Source organism: Phacochoerus africanus, chromosome 3, assembly GCF_016906955.1.
Source record: "Phacochoerus africanus isolate WHEZ1 chromosome 3, ROS_Pafr_v1, whole genome shotgun sequence".
Lineage (NCBI taxonomy): Eukaryota > Metazoa > Chordata > Mammalia > Artiodactyla > Suidae > Phacochoerus > Phacochoerus africanus.
The window spans coordinates 153028402-153050788 of NC_062546.1; the positions used below are offsets into that span (position 1 = coordinate 153028402).

The 22387-nt window shown below is 36.4% G+C and overlaps 1 protein-coding gene across 1 annotated transcript in view; it reads left to right on the forward strand.

The window, feature by feature from the left end:
* The window catches only part of PPP1R1C (protein phosphatase 1 regulatory inhibitor subunit 1C), a 136200-nt gene that overhangs the window by 60353 nt on the left and 53460 nt on the right, over positions 1-22387 (forward strand). The window contains exons 3-4 of the mRNA XM_047773017.1: positions 8198-8235; positions 10474-10534. Of these exons, the coding sequence (XP_047628973.1) occupies positions 8198-8235; positions 10474-10534 (99 nt within the window). The remainder of the gene's footprint in view (positions 1-8197; positions 8236-10473; positions 10535-22387) is intronic.

The window sequence follows — 22387 nt, forward strand, 5'->3', positions numbered from 1 at the left end:
TGCAACATCAGGGGAAACTGAGTAAAGGGAGGCTTGTTTTGCATGATTCTAAAATAACTTCTAGGAGTTCCCATCATGGGTCAGTGGTAATGAACCCAACATTTTTATATCAATTGTCAAATATAATGTAGAAAACTTAAGAGGAGAATTAAGGTGACCTATGGACTTGAACCAGGACTTATGTCATCAGTCTCTCCGGTTCTCAGGATTTAGTTTGTTCTTTTCCTTCTAATTTCTTAAGTTATAAACTTAGGTTGCTGATTTGAAATCTTTCTTGATTTTAATTTGAAAAGTTACAGCTATACATTTTCCTCTTAGCATCTGTGTCCCTTAAGTTTTAGTATGTTGTGTTTATGATTTTTTTTCTTTTATTCATTGAGTAAGAGTCTTTAGTTTAATTTCCACAGATTTGTACATTTTCCAGTTTTATCTTTGTTATTGATTTCCAACTTTATCTGTGTTTGAAGAAGACGTTTTACTATACCTTTAAAACTACTTGAGGGAGTTCCTGTAGTGGCTCAGCAGTAATAAATCCAACTAGTATCCATGAGAACGTGGGTTCAATCGCTGGCATCACTCAGTGGGTTAAGGATCTGGCATTGCCATGAGCTGTGGAGTATCTCTCAGATACAGCTTGGATCTGGCATTGCTGTGGCTGGGATGTAGGCTGGCAGCTATAGCTCCAGTTCAACCCCTAGACTGGGTACTTCCATATGCCACAGATGTGGCCCTTAAAAAACAAAAAAACAAAGCAAAACAAAAAAATCTATTGACTTAATTTGTGGCTTAACATATGGTCTGTCCTATAAAATGTCCTATGAGCACTTGAGAAGAATAGGTATGCTGCTGTTATTGGTAGAATCTTCTGTATAGGCCTATTAAATCTATTGGTTTTATTATGTGGATTAAATCCTCTATTTCCCTACTTATCTTCTTCCTGGTTTTTCTGCATATTTTTGAGAGTGGAGTTGTGAAGTCTCCAACTATTAATGCAGAATAGTCTATTTCTCACTTCAAATTCTGCAGTTTTGCCTCAGATACTTTGATGGTCTGTTGTTAGGTATATAAATATTTATAAGCTTTATAGCTTCTACGCTGAACCTTCTGTAATATATAATATCCTTATTTGATTTATAACTTTTTAAAATTTGAAGTCTATTTTGTCTGATATTAGTATAGTCACCTTGCTCTCTTTTGGTTTATATTTGCATAGAATTTTTTTCTATCCTTTGACAGCCCTATTTTTATATTTACACCTTAAATGATCTCTTATACATATCAATCAAGCTGACAAAAATTAAAGACAAGGAAAAATATTAAAAGCAACAAGGGAAAAGCAACAAGTAACATACAAGGGAATCCCCATAAGGTTATCAGCTGATTTTTCATCAGAAACTCTGCAGGCCAGAGGAAGTGGCATAATATATTTAAAGTGATGAAAGTTTAGAACCTACAACCAAGAACTTTCTACCCAGCAAGCGTCTGGATTTGATGGCAAATTCAAAAACTTTGCAAATAAGCAAAAGTCAAGAGAATTTAGCACCACCAAACTAGTGTTACAACAAATGCTAAAGGATCTTCTCTAGGTGAAAAAGAAAAGGTCACAACCAGATACAAGAAAATTATGAAAGGGAAAGTTCACTGGTAAAGGCAAATATAAAGTAAAGGTAGGAAATTATCATAGACAAATATATCAAAAACAGCTATCATGAAAAGAGGAGAGTAAAAATGCAAGATACTAAAAATGCATTTGAAATTAAGACAATAATAACTTAAAAAAATCTTGTATATATATATATAAGATATACAATCTTGTATATAATTGTTATAGATTGTTATACAATCTATAACAATCTTTTTATATATGTAAGAAAACAATCTTGTATGTATATTGGTTTTATTATATATATATATACACTGCTACATCAAAACATCATAGGAACTGCAAACCAAAAAACTACAATAGATATATACAAATAAAGAAAAAGCAATCTAAACACAACACTAAAGACAATAATCAAAACACAAGAGAACAAAATTGTAAGGAAAGAAAGACAATCTACAAAATAAATTTGAAACAACAAAATGTCAGTAAGTACATACATATTGATAATTACCTTGAATATAAATGGTTTAAAAGCACCAATCAAAAGACACACACTGGCTGAATGGATACAAAAACAAGACCCATGTATATGCTGTCTACAAGAGGCCCACTTCAGATCTAGGGACATGCAGACTAAAAGTGACAGGACAGAAAAAGGTATTCCATGCAAATGGAAATCCAAAGAAATCTGGAGTAGCAATAGTCATATCAGACAAAATAGACTTTAAAATGAAGAATTTACAAGAAATGAAGGACACTGCACAATGATCAAGGGATCAATCCAAGAATAAGATATAACAATTTTAAATATATATATACCCAACATAGGAGCACCTCAATATATAAGGCAACTGCTAACAGCCAAAAAATGAGAAATTGACAGTCATACAGTAATTGTGTGGGAGACTTTAACATTCCATTTACATCAATGGACAGATCATCTATGCAGAAAATCCATAAGGAATCATGGGTCTTAAATGACACATTAGACCAGACAGACTTAATTGATATTTTAGAACATTCCATCTGAAAGCAGCAAAATAAACATTCTTTTCAAGTGCACATAGAATATTCTCCAGAATAGATAACATTCTTGGCCATGAATCAAGCCTCAGTAAGTTTAAGAAAACTGAAATTATACCAATACTATGAGATTAGAAATAAATTATGATTAAAAAAAAACCTGTAAAAAATACAAACAAGCTAAATAATATGCTACTAAACAACCAATGGATCACTAAACAAATAAGAGAGGAAGTAAAAAAAATATCTAGAGACAAATTACAGTGAAAACATGATGATCTAAAATCTCTGGGAGGTAGCAAAAGCTGCTTTAAGAGGGAAGTTTACAGCAATTCAACCTTACCTCAGAAAACAAGAAAAAAATCTCAAATAAACAACGTAACTGTACACCTAAGGCAACCAGAGAAAGAACAAAACAAATACAAAATTAGTAGAAGGAAAGAATTCATAAAGATCAGAGCAGAAGTGAATTAGATAAAGTCAAAGAAAACAATAGAAAAAAAATGAAACTAAAAGCCAGATATTTGAAAAGATAAACCAAATTGATAAACTTTTAGCCAGACTCATCAAGAAAAAAAAAGGAGAGGGCTCAAATCAGTAAATTTGAAATTAAAAAGAAGTTACAACTGATACCACAGAAATACAAAGGATCATAAGAGATAACTAAAAACAGCTATATGCCAATAAAATGGATAACACAGAAGTAATGCACAAATTCTTACAAATGTACAATCTTCCAAGACTGAACTAAGAGGAAATAGAAAATATGAACAGACCGATCATAAGTACTGAAATTGAAACTGTGATTAAAAAAACTCCAAAAAAACAAAAGTCTAGGACCAGATGGCTTCATAGGCGAATTCTATCAAACATTCAGAGAAGAGTTAACATCTATCCTATTGAAACTCTTCCAAAAACTTCTAGAGGAAGGACCATTCCAAAGCTCATTCTACAAGACCACCCTCACCAATATACCAAAACCAGACAAAGATACCACAAAAAAAGAATATTATAGGCCAATATCACTGAGGAAAACAGACACAAAAATCATCAACAAAACATTAGCAAACTAAATGCCGTCAATACATTAAAAGGATCATACACTATGATCAAGTGGAGTTTGCCTAGGAATCAAGGATTATTCAATATCTGCAAATCAGCATGATATACCACATTAACAAACTGAAGAATCAAAACATTATTATCATCTCAATAGATACAGGAAAACTTTTAACAAAATTAAACATGCATTTATGATAACTCAGAAAGTGAGCATAGAGGGAACCTACTGCAACATAATAAAGGCCATATATGACAGACCCACAGCTAACATCATTCACAAAGGTGATAAGCTGAATGCATTTCTGCTAAGATTAGGGACAAGACAAGGTTGTCCACTCTCACTACATTTTTTTTTTTGGCTCCACCTACAGCATGCGAAAGTTCCCAGGCCAGGGATCAAACTCACACCACAGGAGTGACTTGGGCCTCTGCAGTGACAATGCTGGATATTTAACCTGCTCTGCCACAAGAGAACCCCCATACTCTCACCACTTTTTATTCAACATAGTTTTGGAAGTCTTAGTCATGGGTATGAGAGAAGAAAAAGAAACAAAAGGAATCCAAATTGGAAAAGAAGTAAAACTGTCACTGTTTGCAGATGACATGATACTCTACATAGAAAATTCTAAAGATGCTATCAGAAGACTACTAGAGCTCATCCATGAATTCAGTAAATTTGCAGAATACATTTCTACACAGTAGCAATGAAAATCAGAAAGAGTAATTGAGGAAATAACCCCTTTTACCATCTCATCAAAAAGAAGAAAATACCTAGGAATAAACTTACCTAAAGAGACAAAAACCTGTACACTGAAAACTGTAAAACTCTTACCTAAAGAGACAAAAACCTGTACACTGAAAACTGTAAAACACTGATGAAAGAAATCAAAGATGACACAAACAGATGGAAAGATATTGGAAGAATCAATATTGTCAAAATACTATACTACCTAAGGCAATCTACAGATTCAATGCAGTCCCCATCAAATTACAAATGGCATTCCTCACAGAACTGGAACAAATTATTTTACCATTTGTTTGGAAACATAAAGGACCCTAAATGGTCAAATCAATATTGACAAAGAAAAACAGAACTGGAGGAATTAGGCTCCCTGACTTCAGACTATACTACAAAGCTATAATCATCAAAACAGTATGGTACTGGCACAAAAACAGAAATATAGATCAATGGAATGGGACAGAAGCCCAAAAATAATCCTAAACACCAATGGTCAACTAATCTATGGCAAAGTAGGCAAGAACATACAGTGGAGGAAAGACAGTCTCTTTAATAAGCAGTGCCAGGAAAACTAGACAGCTACACAGAAAAGAATGAAATCAGAACGTTCTCTAACATCACAAACAAAAATAAACTCAAAGTGGATTAAAGACCTAAATATAAGGTCAAATACTGTAAAACTCCTAGAGGAAAACATAGGCAGAAGGCTCTTTGACATAAATCATAGCATCATCTTGTTTGATCCACCTCCTAGAATAATGACAATAAAAACAAAAATAAACAAATAGGACCTAATTAAACTTAAAAGCTTTTCCACAGCAAAGGAAATCATAAACAAAATAAAAAATAATCCACAGAATGAAGGAAAACATTTACAAACAAATTACTGACAAGGGATTCATCTCCAAAACATACAAACATCTCATGCAGCTCTGTATCAAAAAACAACAAAGTGGAGTTCCCGTCATGGCGCAGTGGTTAACGAATCTGACTAGGAACCATGAGGTTGAGGGTTCGGTCCCTGCCCTTGTTCAGTGGGTTAACCATCTGGCGTTGCCGTGAGCTGTGGTGTAGGTTGCAGACGCGGCTCGGATCCCGCATTGCTGTGGCTCTGGCGTAGGCCGGTGGCTATGGCTCCGATTCGACCCCTAGCCTGGGAGCCTCCATATGCCGCAGGAGCGGCCCAAAAAATGGCAAAAGGCCAAAAAAAAAAAAAAAAAACCACAAAGTCAAAAAATGGGCAGCAGATCTCAACCAACATTTCTCCAAATAAGACATACAGATGGGAGTTCCCATTGTGGCTCAGTGGTTAACGAATCCAACTAGGAACCATGAGGTTGCAGGTTTGATCCCTGGCCTTGCTCAGTGGGTTAAGGATCCGGTGTTGCCCTGAGTTGTGGTGTAGGTTGCAGACGCAGCTCGGATCTGGTGTTGCTGTGGCTCTGGTGTAGCCTGGCAGCTACAGCTCTGATTAGACCACTAGTTTGGGAACCTCCATACGCCGTGGGTGGGGCCCTCAAAAAGACAAAAAAAAAAAAAGACATATGGATAGCCAAAAAGCTCACCAAAAGATGATCAACATCACTAATTATTAAATAAATGCAAATCAAAAAACTACAATGAGGTATCACCTCACACTGGTTAGAATGGCCATCATTAAAAGCTACAAACAATAAATGCTGGAGAGGGTGTGGACCAAAGGTAACCCTCCTACACAGCTGGTGGGAATATAAATTGGTATAACCACTACAGAGAACAGTATGGAGGTTCCTTAAAAAACTAAATATAGAACTACCATATGATCCAGCAATCCCATTCCTGGGCATATATCTGTAGAAAACTGTAATTTCAAAGATACATACAGCCCAATGTATACAGCAACACTATTTACAATAGCTAAGATGTAGAAACAATCTAAATGTCCATCAACAGAGGAATGGGTAAAGATGTGGTACACAACAGAATACTACTCAGCTATAAAAAAGGAATGAAATAATGCCATTCGCAGCAACATGGATGGACATAGATACTATCATACTAAGTTAAGTAAGTCAGACAGAGAACGACAAATATATCACTCATATGTGGAATCCACTTTTAAAAATGAACTTATTTACAAAACAGAAGCAGCCTCACAGATTTCAAAATCAAATTTATGGTTACTAAAAGGGAGACGGAGGGAGGGATAAATTATGAGTTTTGGATTAACACATATACAGTACTACATATAAAATAGAAAACTAACAGTATTGCACAGGGGAAATCTACTCAATATCCTGTAATATCCTATAATATCCTATATATGAAAAGAATCTGAGAAAGACTGAATTATGTATATGCATATCTGATTCAATTTGCTGTACACCTGAAACTAACATAACATTGTAAATCAACTCTACTCCAATAAAATAAAGAAATAAATAAAGTGAGTCTCTTGTAGATAGCACATAGTTGGATCATGTGTTCGTATCCATTTTGCTAATTTTTGCCTTCTGGAGATTTTAATCTATTTATATTTAAAGTAATTACTAATATGAAAAGACTTTCCTCTGTCACTTTGCTATTTGTTTTCTATATGCCTTATAGCTTTTTGTTCCTCATTTCCTGAATTTCTCTTTTTTATGTTTAGTTGATTTTTTCTAGTGAATTATTTACATTTCTTTCTCATTTCCTTTTGTGTACATTCTACTGGTGTTTTCTTTGTAGTTACAATGGGGATTAAATTTAAAATCCTAATGCTATAACACTGTAATTTGAATTTATACTAGTTTAACTTCAATAACTTACAAACACTGTGCTCTTTCACATGTCTGTCCCCACCCCTTTTGGTTATTGATATCCAAAACTATATCCTTATAGATCGTGTGCCCCAAAACACTAATAATTCTTTAAATTCATTAGTCTCTTAAATTATGTAGAGAACAAAATGTGGAGCTACGAGTTGAAGTTACAGTTGTACTAGCTCTTAGATATTACTTGATGAAAGCCTCATTCAGGTTTTAAACCATGGCATCAGTCTCTCAGCTTTGGGACTAACCTAACAGTCAGGAAAGGTCAACTGGGTCTAGAAAACAAGAGGCAGAATCCATGCCAAGTAGGTGAGGAAGTAGGAAAGAAGCTCAGCCCAGAAAGTCCTCCTTCTGTGCAAGGGAGGTATGTGAGCACCTCTTTCTCATCTTTTCCCTTCTTCCCAACACTTTTTTATTTACACAGGCTGTGTGGAAGTTGCCAGAGAACTGTCAGAATAAATATTTCTGGCAAAGTTACTGTTTCTTTTCAGGGGCATGCAGAAAAGAGGGTGCTGCCTCTCCGAGAGTCAGTGATTGGGCTGAGTGGAGAAATAGGTTTCCTCTGCTTAGTTGTCAACTTAAGGAAAATTTACAGAGGCTACAGTCAATAGCGCAGCAAAATCCATGAGAAGAGGAGGTTGTTTATGCCTTAGCACTGTGAGGTTAATGATGCCAACAGCTGCTCTAAGGGTTGTTTCCCTGGCTCCCCTTCTAGACTGCTGGAAGGTGGGCAGTCTGGGATTTCAGGAGGTGTGTTTTCTTACTGCCTTTTAAAAACCTTGGGGAGAGAGTCATCTCGGAAGAGAACCATCTCTTTCTGCCCTTCTTTTCCCTCTTGGCTGCTACACTAAGCCACGCATATTGACTAAGCATAAGGCAATTATTAAATCCTTCTGATCCATGTTTTGAAAATGTTAATATGCATATTATAAGGAAAAATATCACTTTTCTAATAAACTATACCTATTTATCTTGCAGAAATAGATGACAAGAGGGTGACCAACACACAAGCAGAAGTAAGTTTTCTTATACTTTGTATAAATGTGTTCAAACCAATTAAAAACCAGTTTGATTTGCTGTGATATAAAATATATCAATATAATTGTGTTTTAAAAAGTATTTTGTTTGTCCTTCTTGGCTGCACAAACAGTAAACTGGTGTCATTAAATCTCTACCTCTAGGTTATCCTTGATTCTCTACCTATGAAGTGCTCACCCCTGAAAAAATTTCTAAAATAAACTATTGATTTCAGAGGCAAGATACGGCATTGATCATTTCAATTTAGTGTCTGGTCATATATGACCACCACAGCTGAGGCAGCCAATGTTGGAAATCCTAGAACAAGAAGGTGGGGGACAGGCATCTCTTAAATGTCTTCCGGTGTGTGGAGCCAAGAGCAGACCCTGAAGCCAGAGTCTCCATATATGCATGTAGGATTTCAGAATGAAAGTATGAACCAGAGAAGGCTAGGGAGGCTGATAATAGTCATAGAATACAAGAAAATGAGCAAACATGGATCCAGAAATGGAACATATATTGAACAGGACTTGTGCAGACTTACTGGTCAACTTCCATGGCCACATGAGTAGACACACGGCAACACTAGGTGGAAAATGCAGAAGGAACAAAACAGCAGAAAGTATCTCTTAAGACTTTTCTAAAAATTTAATGAGACTGTAAATGTGAAATGTTTTGAAAACTAAACTCTTACATAAATCTAGTTCAGCTCGAAATGGAAATGTTCTAAAATTAGGTTGTGATTATGGTTGTACAACTATAAATATACTAAAATTCATTAAATTAAAAAAATAAAAAATGTACAGTTTTTATTACTTAAGTTTTAACACTGTTACTAAACAAATTTTATGTAGAATTAATTTTCTACCCTAATAAATAAAAATAAATAAAAATTTAAAAATATTTGATTATGTGTGTAGAGATAAACATGTAAGAAATCTTGGGAGTAAGTGCTTCTCAAAATCAATCAGATGTGATGGGATATAGTAGAGGTACATCCACAGTATCCATCATCCACACATTTACATTAAGGTAGAGTTGCCCTGCCTGCACCTGTGTACAGTAGACTAGTACCAAAACACTCTATTCTGGAGAAACTTGCTTGTACCATTTACACTGGTTGATATGGATTTGGTAACTATTTAGTTGAATTTTTTACTCTTTAATAGATTGTTTTCACAGCAGCTAAATACCAACATCTTGATGATTCCTCTGAGTGCGATTAAGTTTTAGTATTGAACAAATATGCCTCAAGAACTATTAGCAACTTTGTGAAAACAGTTTCTAGTTTTTTTCCAGACCCTTTACATTATATTATTTCTAACATGCATGGAAAGCCTAGAATAATCCTCAAAAAAATCTTGTAATTATTTATACTTGAACTTTTCAAAGCAAAAATAATTGCTCCAGACACTAAAATCCCTGCCTTTGCTACACTGAAATAGAAATAAGACTATTAAAAAGGAGTCTTTGACATGATCTGATCGAAACATAGACCATACATACATATAATTTATTATAATAAGTAATACTTTATACATATATACATATCTATCTAAACTTGAAATATTATTTGTGGTTTTGACCCTAAAGTATGTTCCTGTGTTCCAATTTTATCATTTTAATGCAAAACTTTCTTCCTCAATAAATTAATTCTGATCCAGCATACTTATGTAAGACTGTTAAATAGCAGTTTTGTTAGGAAAGATCCTTTGAACATATAAAAGAATATTATATCAGCATTGTAAATCCAAGTAAATGTAGACATTAGATTAAACATCTCAATTTCATAGGGTTACCGATTGATGTTACATACCAAGGACTCTCATTAACCCCCCATAACTATTAACAATTCTATGAACAGGTATAGTTATACCATGGACATAACTTTTAGGGTATATTCTACTTATACTTTTTTTCTAAAATGGAAAGGATTAGTACTGTCTCTTTTTCTCTTTCTTTTAAAAATAAATTAATGTTACTAGGTGAGAAAGTAAAAATAGTAATTTCAAGACCACAATGGATGAAGAGTTTTATGATAAAATAGACAGTATAGCTTCATATATCTCATAAGACTATGATATTGGTGATCATATATATGATTAAAGTTCTATTTTATGGCAGAGAGAAATCATAAAGTATATGGTATATGGTACAGTGTTTGTTTCCCTCAGAGGGCTAATGGCATTGAACTTTTTATCCAAATATAAGACTTTTACTTTTTTCTCTTTATCCAGTCACAGAATGCATCCCCTAAGCAAAGGAAGCAGAGTGTGTACACACCACCCGCCATGAAAGGTACTGTTCAGGTACTGTTTTGGGTTGTGAGTGTTGAGTGCATGGATGACAGGTAGTCTGTTCTCAGTCATCATATACTTGCTTATAAGCTAAATCTAATCTCAGTTCTACAAAGTGATAATATGACTTTGTTATTTGAAACCTAATTTCATCAAGAATGAAATAGATGGTTGAAGAAGGGACAAATACAGATGTCTCAAAATCTCAGTCTAGAAATTCAGATTTTCCAAAATAATACCAAAAGTTTTCTTTTAGCTTTCCTCATGTGTTTTCCTTGGAGAGATTTTTCCAGAATCTCTAGTTACTCTTGCCAATTTTGGCAGGTGATTATCATTTTTTTTTTCTTGGATTAAGCAAAGTATGTTTTGAATTTCAGAGATATAATGTAAAATATTGCTTCATTGCCCTGTGTCAGGAGCAGCTCTAAGGAACCCAGTCAAACAGCTATTAGCTGTATATGTAACAGCTGTTGAAATAACAACTAAGAAGGCTAGCTTGGATTCCAGCATTCTCCCAGAATTCCTCCCCACCCCCCCCCACCCCCCGCCACAAATTAGAACTGCTAAAAGAACATCTAAGTGTATCAGGATTTTGCCCCACATCAATTCCAGGGAAGGCTTCTTTTTCTCACACAGCAGCATTCCTAACATGAGGCAGAGTGTGCCCAATCTGGTAGCTCATGTTCCAGTCTGGCACTTGGGCTGTTGGCTTAGTGGCTCATCATGCAGTCGTCCAGCTCAGTTTCAACAACAGGAGAGGCCAGCTGAGCAGCTTCCTCTGGAGTCTGGAGAAATGTCTAAATTGGGAGTGAAAGTTTCCACTCTGTATTCTCTCTAGATTTGGGGCCTTTAATAGCTACTTTCCATAAATTTCCTTCCTGTGCAGCTATAAAATGCCATGTTTGCTTGTTCATAAGACTGCAGTAAATAATGCAGTCATCAGCATTGTGGTTCATTCCAGGGTAATATTGCAATTATCAGACATCTCTCTCTCAAGACCAGTGTAATCATTTTGAAGATATTTTCTCTTTTGCAAATCATCTTGTACTTTGAAGACACAGTTTTGGCAGGAATGGGCCCCCATGAAAGATATATGTTCACTAGTTTAATGATTTCCTCTGTTCTATTTTAAGTTAGTTTAGCTAAATAAAGTAAGACTGTTCTCATGTCCTTAAAGAATAATAGTACTGTTTTTAAAGGAAAATCTTAAAATCAAACCCCAAGGGCTCATAGTTTTCATTATATTTAGCTCTCAAATATCATAAGAATGTGGGATGCTAACATTTAGGGAAGCTAGTCATATTGCACATTTTTTACATATAACCTTACTAGTGTTGAGCTTTTCAAGATGTTCATTCAATGATAATCACTTTTTGGTCACGAGTTAAAGGCTTGAGAAAGCACAGTAATTCTTTCATGAGGCTATTGGGGTATAATTACAAGGCACTTAGGTCCTCATTTATATAACCAGTAAATTCTTAGGAAAGTCTGCTTCTTCCTCTTTTTTTTTTCTGTTTAGGGCCACACCCGTGGCATGTGGAAGTTCCCAGGCTAGGGGATGAATTGGAGCTGTAGCTACTGGCCACAGCCACAGCCACAGGAGATCTGAGCTGTGTCTGTGACCTACCTCACAGCTGGCGGCAACTCCAGATCTTTCAACCCACTGAGAGAGGCCAGGGATCGAACATGCATCCTAATGGATACTGGCCAGGTTCCTAACCTGCTGAGCTACAGTGGGAACTCTGACCTGCTTCTGATAAAAGAGGCAGGAGAGCTAAATTCACATGTTTTATTCAGTCTACCTGTCCCTTAGAGCTAGAAATTAATATTTTAAGACAAAATTAAGCAATGGTAACACATGGTACATTATGAGCACATTAAGAAGCTTCAGTTATAAGAAAGATGAATTAGCAAGGGAAATGTTACTGAAAAGCAAAATCAATAATATGATTGCTCTGAAATGGACAATTCTTCCAATTGCAGTGGAACATGCAATTATTTTCTTTAATTTTATGGAAATATATTTGATTTATAATGTGTTAGTTTCAGGTATACAGCAAAGTGAATCAATTATACATATACATATACAAATATACACACATATATCCATTCTTTTTCAGATTCTTTTCCTATATATGTTATTATAGAATATTGAGTAGAGTACCCTGTGCTATACAATAGGTTATTGTTATTTACTTTATATATAGTAGGAACATGCAATTTTTTAAGCCATACCCCACAGCATGTGGAAGTTCCTGGGCCAGGGACTGAACCCATGCCACAAGAGGGGCCCAAGCTGCTGCAGTGACAATGCTGGATCCTTAACCCCTGTGCCACAAGAGAACTCCTGAAACATGCAATTCTTAAGTGTAAAAAAATTTGCTGGGAGAGCAAAGTAGCACCAGATGTGATGAATAGTTCTGAAAGAAACTGCTCTGACCAAATGACCAACTAGGGCTTCCTAAACGACTCAGTAACTGATTAGTAAAATGAAACAAAACAAAGCAAAACAAAACAAACGAGGTAGACTCCTTCCTTCTCTTGTATTAGGTTGTAAGGAGTTACTGGATAGAGAGGCCAAAGTGACAGGACAGAAATGCTACATCTCACCTATACCATTTCAGTTAATGTCCAGACAGACCAGTCTCCTATCTCCTACAATTATTTGTGTTTTCCCCTTTCAGTTACTATGGTATTTATGGCCCCGCCAGGTTTCAGGCAGCAGAGACAGATCCAGGTTACCTCTTGTGATGAAGATTTTGTATGAAGGTGCAGGGAGGGGTAGGGAGGGGTTAAGAAACAGAGAAGAGGAATCCATTTTAATAGGTACACTGTCAGCCCTGATAGGCTGACGACCTCCAAATTCATATCTGCAGCCTCAACATATTTCCTGAACTTCACACTCCCAATTCTAGCTAGCTACCAAATTTTTTCACTTGAATGAATAGAATCCAAAGAAGCTTCTCAAATTTAGTATGTCTCAAACCAAATTCAATGGCTCTATTTGGGGTTTTCCCCATCTCAATGAACTATATTCTGCTGTTGAGAACAAAATTTTTGCATAATCCTTGACTGTTTCCCTTTACACAATCCATCATACACTCTTGTAGTTCTAATTTCAAGATGCACCCTAGTTATTTTCCATATCTTCCACTGCTACTACCTTGTGTGAGCCACCATTCTTTCTTGCCCAGGCTGCTTCTATCCCTAACCCTCTACAATCTAGTCTCCAGACACAAGCCTGGGTAATTCCTCTAACTTGCAAATGTGATCATGCCAGCCCCTTGGTCAAAAATCCTCAAAAACTTCCTGTCACATTAAGAATAAAGTGAAAAACCCAATTATGGCTTATAAGTCCTTGAATGAACTGTTCTGGTGCCCCTCTCTGATCTCATTTCCTTTCACTCTGCCCCTTCTTCACTTAGGTTCAATGTCATGGACTTTTTCACTATTTATAAACATCTCAAACACACATCTGTATCAGAGAATTTGTACTTCCATTTTCTCTCCTTGAAAAGCTCTTTACCAACTGGCCTCTCAAATGGCTCAGCTAATATTACCTCCTCACAACACTGCCTTAATTTTTTCCACAGCACTCATCATGTACCTAGAATGAGGTATCCATGACAACCCCCTAGTATAGTTCCTGGTACATAATAGATGCTCAGTAAAAACTTGTTGAATAAATGAACTGTAATAAACTGGAGAATCTAGCCACATTGTCAATCTGCTCTGAAGAGGATATCTCTTAAACCCTGTTCTACTAATTGTCATACTTGTGACTCTGCTTCTGTTTCCTTTGCTTCTCTCTCTACTTGATCCTCCCTTAATTCTTATGTTCCTAATTATCAGTATTCTTTTGTTTTCCTTGTTTTACTTTTCTCCACTCTCTTCCCCCTATGGTCAAAGGGAAAACCTGATTTGGAAAATTAATTGCTATCCAGAATGATTCATCAGTTTGGCTGGATTTTTAAGAAAGGTTATCTCATGGACTGCTAGAACAATTAGGTGATTGCTTCTGACTAGGGCCTGGTTCCTCTAACAATTAGTTTGTGGCCAAGGTGGTAGCATCATATGACAAACTTGGCAATGTAAATAGAAGAATCTGGATAGGGCTCTTGTCCATTAGAGATGTTTCATGGCTTGTCCAGCACATTTACTCTTAGAAAGTAATAATAAATTTAGTACTTGGTCTCACCACCTTTCTAGTCATACCATTATAGTTACTCAAAGTTGTCAAGGAGCTTAAAGGTTAACTAGTGCAACTATCTAGTGATGCATTGAACATTGCTTCCATTTTTTGGCACTACATCTAATCTCAGGGTATCAGATTGTCTGTGTTCTCTTGAAGATTTTAAATACTAGGCCTGGAGTGCAGCCAGGTAATCAAAAGTTCCAGGTGATTCTGTTGTAGCAGGTCTACAGATTGACCAGATTCAGATATCCAATCACCTTCCTAACATGTCTTTCTTAAGTCATAGGACAGTAGCTCATAGAGATCAAAGATCATGAGATCAAAGTTAGCATATTTGAAACAGACCTTTTGACAGCAATTTGTCTTTCACTGTTCCCCTTCTCAGGAAGTAAAGCTTCATCTGCTTAAGTGCTTATTCCTGAGTTCTAGGAGCCTCTAGTGACACTCTCCCTCTCCTTGGTTCTCTTGGTTAGCAGAGCACCAGGTCCTATGGATTATATCCCATTAGTACCTCTCCCACCTTCCCTTCTTCTGTCTCCAATACTGCCACCATAATTCAAGTCACAGTCATCTCTTTGCCGGATGTAATTGTTTACTCTCCATTCAGCCTCTCGCTTCTTACTTCCTGTTTGTTTTCTATACTGTAGCCAAAGTGAAATTTTCTAAAACACAGAAGTGACTATGCTACTTCCTTTGTTAAAACTCTTCAATAGCTCCTCTTTGCCCTTAGATAAAATTCCTATTCCAGAGCAAAATTTAGAAAGCTTACTGCTCTATGACTGCAGTCTGCCTTCTCTTTCCCTCACCCACCAGGTCCCAGGCACACTGGCATTCTGTCATCTTCCAAATGCACCAAGTTCTTTCCTGAAAGAGTTTGTATACATTCTCTTTTCATCTAGAATATTCGCCCTTGCCTTCTTCTTCTTTTTTTTCTTTTTAGGGCTGCACCTGCAGCATAGGAAATTTCCCAGGCTAAGGGTCTAATCTGAGCTACACAGCCACTGGCTGATACTACAGTCACAGCAAAGCTATATATGAGCCACGTCTGCAGCCAACACCACAGCTCAGAGCAACACCGGATCCTTAACCCACTGAGAGAGGCCAGGGACTGAACCTACATCCTCATGGATCCTAGTATGGTTCATTAACCACTGAGCCATGAAGGCAACTCCCTTGTCTTCATTTTTTATTTGGCTAGCTCCTATTTATCATCAAAGCTCTGTCCTTAAAGGTCAGATCCTTGAAAGGAGCTTTCCCTAACCCTCCATTCTGCCAAGACCAGCTCAGCAGGATGGGGCTGAAGAACGGGTGCTATGGAACTTAAGGAAAAAAAGTTAACATAAAACAAGACACAGAGACATTTATCTTAAGTAAAGGTGGGAACCAGGGGACTCAAGGTCTCAGGGACCAAGAGCCCTGCCTCAAGAAACCACACTGCTTTTATTGTGCTCTTGAGGATTATGTCAAGTGAAAAGGGGGTTGTGGGTGCAGGATATAGTTTTTTTTATTATTTTATAAGTTCTTTTATTATTTTATTTTATTTATTTATTTTTTTGTCTTTTTTGTTGTTGTTGTTGTTGTTGCTATTTCTTGGGCCGCTCCCGCGGCATATGGAAGCTCCCAGGCTAGGGGTTGAATCAGAGCTGTAGCCATCAGCCTACGCCAGAGCCACAGCAACGCGGGATCCGAGCCGCGTCTGCAACCTACACCACAGCTCAGGGCAACGAGCAAGGGCAGGGACCGAACCCGCAACCTCATGGTTCCTAGTCGGATTCGTTAACCACTGCGCCACGACGGGAACTCCTCTTTTATTATTTTAAAAGTCACTTAGCTGGTAGATGGTTAAACTTTTACTCTAAACTTTAGGCATTTAAGAATCATTAGCATTTGAGTTAGCTATCTATGCATAGCATTTCAGAGAATCCTCACTGTGCTTCAGCAAACCGGCATGCCTATTTTCGGCAACCTTGTGTGCCTAGGTTTGCACCTTGGTTCTCTTTGCTAATGCATATTCTGCTAACGACCACTCATAAACCACTTGGCCATGAGGTTCCTCTTTCTCTTATTCTTTAGAGGACATATCATGCTTGTGCAAATGGCGTGCCAATCTGCACAGGTCCAGCGTGCATAGACCAACGTATTATGTCCTCATTCAGCTGACCCTGCGTGACTGTTTCTCAAGCAGGAAGACGGGACAAAGTAAGGAAGGACAAGATGGAGTTTTCAGCAAAGGAGGCTAAGAAAATATTATAAAAACATGTCTCGCAACACATTCTAAATTATCTATAGCTATAAACTCTACTGGTAGTTATTCATTCTCTATAGTTCTTTCATTGCAAGTAATCATAATGTTCAACTTTTTATTTAGTGTCTATCTCTCCAACCAGACCAGAAGTAATCCATATGGCAGCAGTGACAGTGTCACTTTTGTTCATTACCTTACCTACAGGGCTTAACATAATGCTTAAGACATAAGCAGTGCTTATACATATGCTTTTAAATAGTTTTTTAAAATGTGCCCAACACTACTTTGGTGAATGAATCATTTCCTTAGGATGTTTACCTTCTCTCTGGTCTACTAAAAAGATCTTTTTTTCTTTTTTAAATTGAAATTTATATTCATGGATTCTTGTTCTATATCTTGTTGCTATTTGTGATAAATTTTAAAATGACAACTATCTGAATATTCCAATACATCTATCAGGTCCTTGCCTCACCCCTAATTTGTCTTTCCAGATTAAAACACTTCAATATCAATTATGCCTGTCCTTTCACATTCATTCTTGATCTCCTAATAAGCTTCACTTTGCCTATATCATTCTAGAAGTACATCATTCAAAATCAACTTATATTTAAGTTGTGGTCTGACCAGGACAGAAAAGAGACTAATTATGCCTGTCACCTCCTTCATCCAAGATAATCTAATTCCATTAATGCAACCCCAAATTGTATTAGCTTTTTTTCTGGCAGTCATATACATTAGTGACAAAGAGTGAGCTTACAATAAATTCAAAACTCCCAAGTTTTTTCATGTCCTCTTCTTAAGCTATATTGTTTATGCTGTGTTCCTCACTTTAAAATTATCTTTTTTTTTTTTTTAACCAAAAAGCAAGGTAGTGCTGAGATCCCAATTGAATTTTGCCTTGTTAGTGTCAGGCTGTCACATGAACATGGCATATTTGTATCATGAGTCCATCATCTATTCCATTCTCTATTATCTCAATTGCGTATCATCCACAGATTACATAAGTTTATCCTTGGTATTTTTTTTGCACATCTATAATAAACATATCAAACAGAACAGGACAAAGACAGGTCTGTAGCAGACATAGTTCCCTCTAGTTGACATTGATTCCCCTGAAGGCCATCATTTAACCAGTTATCAAATGGACTTGTTCTGTTAGGTTTCTATCCCTTGAAACCAGAGGATATTAGAAAACTCTCGTTAGACACATTATTATATTTCACATATGGTGTGCTGATCACATTTTTTTCATCTATATAAATGAGTCATAAATTTGTAATGTATATTATGCATAAAAATGACAAATTGAAGTTTGCATAGAAAACTTTTCCATTACCCTATATAACACAGTACTTCATAATTATTTAAGTAGAAAGTTCTGAAGATTATCAGAAAAATGATAGCTGACAACTGAATACCCATGTGACTTCTCTGGTGTTTATATGGTGGCCAGCCCTGTAATTTACAGAACAGCCAATTAAATTATAGTTGGATAGCTTGAATCATGTTTTCAGAAAAGCAAAGTAGGTTTAAATCTTGGGGCAGGAAATAGCTGACTCATTTCCACTCCCATTTTGTGTGTGTATGTTTTACTGGAAGGCAAATGCCTTCAACTAAAGACAGAAAAGCAAGGGCTATCAATTTAAAAGGAAATCTGAAAGTGAAACAAAGCAGCTGAAAGAAAAACAGCTTTGTAGATCAGGACAGCCAGTATTACATGACCATTCTTAATGCATAGCAAGTCAGATTTTTCATGGACATCCAAAAAAATCTTCCTCTCATTCTTCATACTTTCTTAAAAAAAAAAGCTTAGCTACTTCAATGTCCAGAGACTGTTCTTCTGACATGACCAGTAGGTCTTCCCTGAATGTTTGCAGCACTGTAGCCTCTACTTTTTTTTCCTCCAAGGGTGGTTGTGATCTTGATATATTATCTCAATTTGGCCTCTTTTCATAATAAAGCAATAAACGCAAACAAAGAATAACCCAGGGAAGGAAATAAACTGGCCCAATAAAAAGGCTAAAGTGGATTTTGGAGGATGGTAGGTGACAGTGGCAAAGACATGCCATGCAATATTAACTGTAGGATTATCTTCAAATCGAGGAAAGCCATTGGTCATGATAATTTAATAGGACCCAGACATGAAAGGACATGGACCTTGGGGGTAAGCGATTGGTGTTTAAACCTCAGTGACATCACTTACTAACTGTTCAGCTTTAGCAAGTCAAGGATTTTAAGCTGTCTCTTTTCTCTCAGTAAAATGTGTATGTGATACCTACCTCACAGGACTACTGTGGAAATAAAATGAAACAATATGCACAAAGAGCATGCTTAGAAAAGGCACACACTATTTAAGATCTATTTTGAATGACTCCTTGAACCTTGGTTTAAGAGTCAGCCATATCCTGCCTTGTTTGTACTAAGCCTGCAAAATGGAAGCACAAAGCCCCACAGGAGAGACCAAGGTGGCATGAAAAGTCTTGATGGATAAAATACCTGCCAGATCTTTTCTCACATCCCAGTAGGAACTGAAAAGTCAGAGTTAGAGGTGCCTGATCCTAAAAATCATGTGGACAACCAAACCCTACAACACTCACTCCATCAATATCAAATAAAAGGCATTGATCCTTAACCTTTTACTTCCTTTTTAGCAAAATCCTATTTTGCTTCATTTCACCTGCCTCCTCCCCTCAGACATCACACCCCTCATTTCCCACCTACTAACAGACCCTTCCCAAAGATATTGACATTTAAATGAATAAATCTTGTATTTCAAAAAAGCTTAAGAACAAAGTGATGGTTGATGGTGAATTTGGGGGTGCTAAAGAAGATTGTACAATAAATATTTCTAGCCAGAAGGGATCAGCAGGAAATCACATCATATAAATTCAGTCTACAAAGTAGGAACATAGGTAGATTAACAATGATTATACAGAACTATGATCAATGCACTCTTCCTGAGTTTGAAATGTTTTATAATTGCTATGAAAAAAAATATCAAAAGAAACAGACCAGCTGTAGTATCCTGTTTTTATCATCACTTGCACATTGAAAAGTCAGGGAGAGAATGTGTCAAAAGATTTTACCTTCTCATTAGGTAGTATCCATCACACTGAATTCTTTTTAAAAACATTTCTGTTCCTCTGTGGTTGTTCTACAGGTATTCATCACATTTGCCTTTCTAAATCTTGGCTTTTTTGTTTGTGCTGGCTCGGTTTATTTACTGTGCAGGGTGGGGCTTATTTATACAACTCAAAAAACATTTTAACAGATTTCTAGATAACAAGGAACATTCTAAATATATACAAGCCTTTTCTTAAACCCCCCCCAAAACCAAATATGCTTCTCTTTCTAGATCTACTTCCTTTACATCTCTTCAGTTTCTTTTACTTACTAAGTTTTATGTTCATCTTTCCTCATATCTTTGAATTCAGAAGGTGGGGTCAGATTGGAGAACTGATATGAGAATGCATCTTTCTTGGAAGTCACTAGGATGTCTTTTTTTCTGAGATCAACACTGAGAGAGAGAGTAAAGCAAGAGGAAAATGCCAGCAAGTATAAATGGATTTAATATTTTACAGCATCGTCACACATTATTAGGTGAAGATCAAAAGGATCTTGAGATGGATTAGATTGCAGATTTGAAATTCGGGACAAGAAACTTAATCTTCTCTGGTGCCACTTAAATTTTGAAAAGGAGACCACTATTCATCACTATGGTCCCACTCAGGTGTCTATATACATTTTAAAGTAATCACTTAAATTCACACTCCTCTATTTAAATAACATACAACTTTTTAAAAGACTTCCTATCTTAGAAGCTGGGGAAGAGATGAAGTTTTGCACTTGGTTGGAACAGATTGTCAAGACCCAGTGTCTCTTACTGCCCTGCAGCACACATGAGCCTCCACTATGTATCAAGCACTACCTTAAAGTAGTGTGGCTGCAGAGATAAAAGGCAAAATCCACACTCTCTCAGAGACCAGTGTGGAAGAAGTAACACACAAGTGGTCAGGTAGAGCACACCATGGTAGGTCCTTGTATACGGATTTGAGCGAGTGGATCAGGGGAGGTGAGGAGACCCATACTAGGTCTGGAGAACCAGAGGTTGAAATCTTTGTGATCACAGAGGGAACACTCAAATTTACAAGTGTCTGCAGAGTAAAATGGACTGAGTCATGGAAAAGTGGAACACACAGCTCACCATTTTCATTCCTCCTGTCATACAAACTTGCAAAGCATTTAAGATGATACCACAACATAGCTAAACCCTGCAGGGATCATCACAAAGTACTTTGCTGCCATGAAAAGTCTAAAAAGACCCCACTAGGGGTTCTATTGTGGTGCAGCAGGTTAAGGATTAGCATTCCTGCTCTAGTATAGGTTTGACCCCTGGCCCAGGACCTTCCATGCCATGGGCAAGGCCAAAACATAAAAAAATTAAAAAAAAATTAAAAGGCCTCACTATTGACTATATAGACATGACTTACCAATGCATTTGGAAACCCTTGTGTATTTCCATTTTTAATAGTCTGGTTCACATCTTTTTATTGTTAATAATTTAACTTCTAAAACAGGGCAAGTTCCAACTCAAATTATACTTTAAAAAATAAACTTTATATTTTAGAACAGTTTTAGAGTTATAGAAAAATCGTGATGATAATATATGGGTTCCCATAAATGCTACATCCCATTTTTCCTGTGACATATAACTTATTTTAGTCCAGTACATGTGTTACAATTAAAACAATATTGATCTGTTAAGTAAAGTCCATATTTTACTCATACTTGTTTAGTTTTTACCTGCCCTTTTCTAATCTAGGAACCCATCAAGGACATTACATTTAATTATCATGTTTCCTTAGGTTTCTCTTGGTTGTGACAGTTTCTCAAACCTGTTTTTGATCACTGTGGCAGTTTTGAGAAGCATTGGTCAGGTACTTTCTAGAATATCCTTCTATTGCCTCTATTGGGATTTGTCTGATGTTCTTCTCATGAATTAGACTGGGGTTATAGGTTTTAGGGGAGAAAGACTGAAGATATAAAGTGACCATTTCATCACATGACATCAAGGGTACATGCCATCAACCTGACATCACGGTTGATGTTGACCTTGATCACCTGGTCAAGGTAGGGTTTGCCCAGTCTCCCCACTGCAGGGTTACTTTTTTTTCACAGTCCTTCCATATTTCATTCTTTGGAAGGAAGTCATCAAGAGTAGCTTATACTCTACTTCCTTGTAAAAAAAAATGTATCTACTAAAAATTATTTTGTAAATACATTATAAAGTTTTTTGGAATAAATTCCAAACAAATTAATTGGAATTCATTTTGTAAGAACATTTGTCTCTTCTCCATTTATTTACCTATTCAATCCCATTCATTTTTATTTATTTATTTTTTTTAATTTTTTAA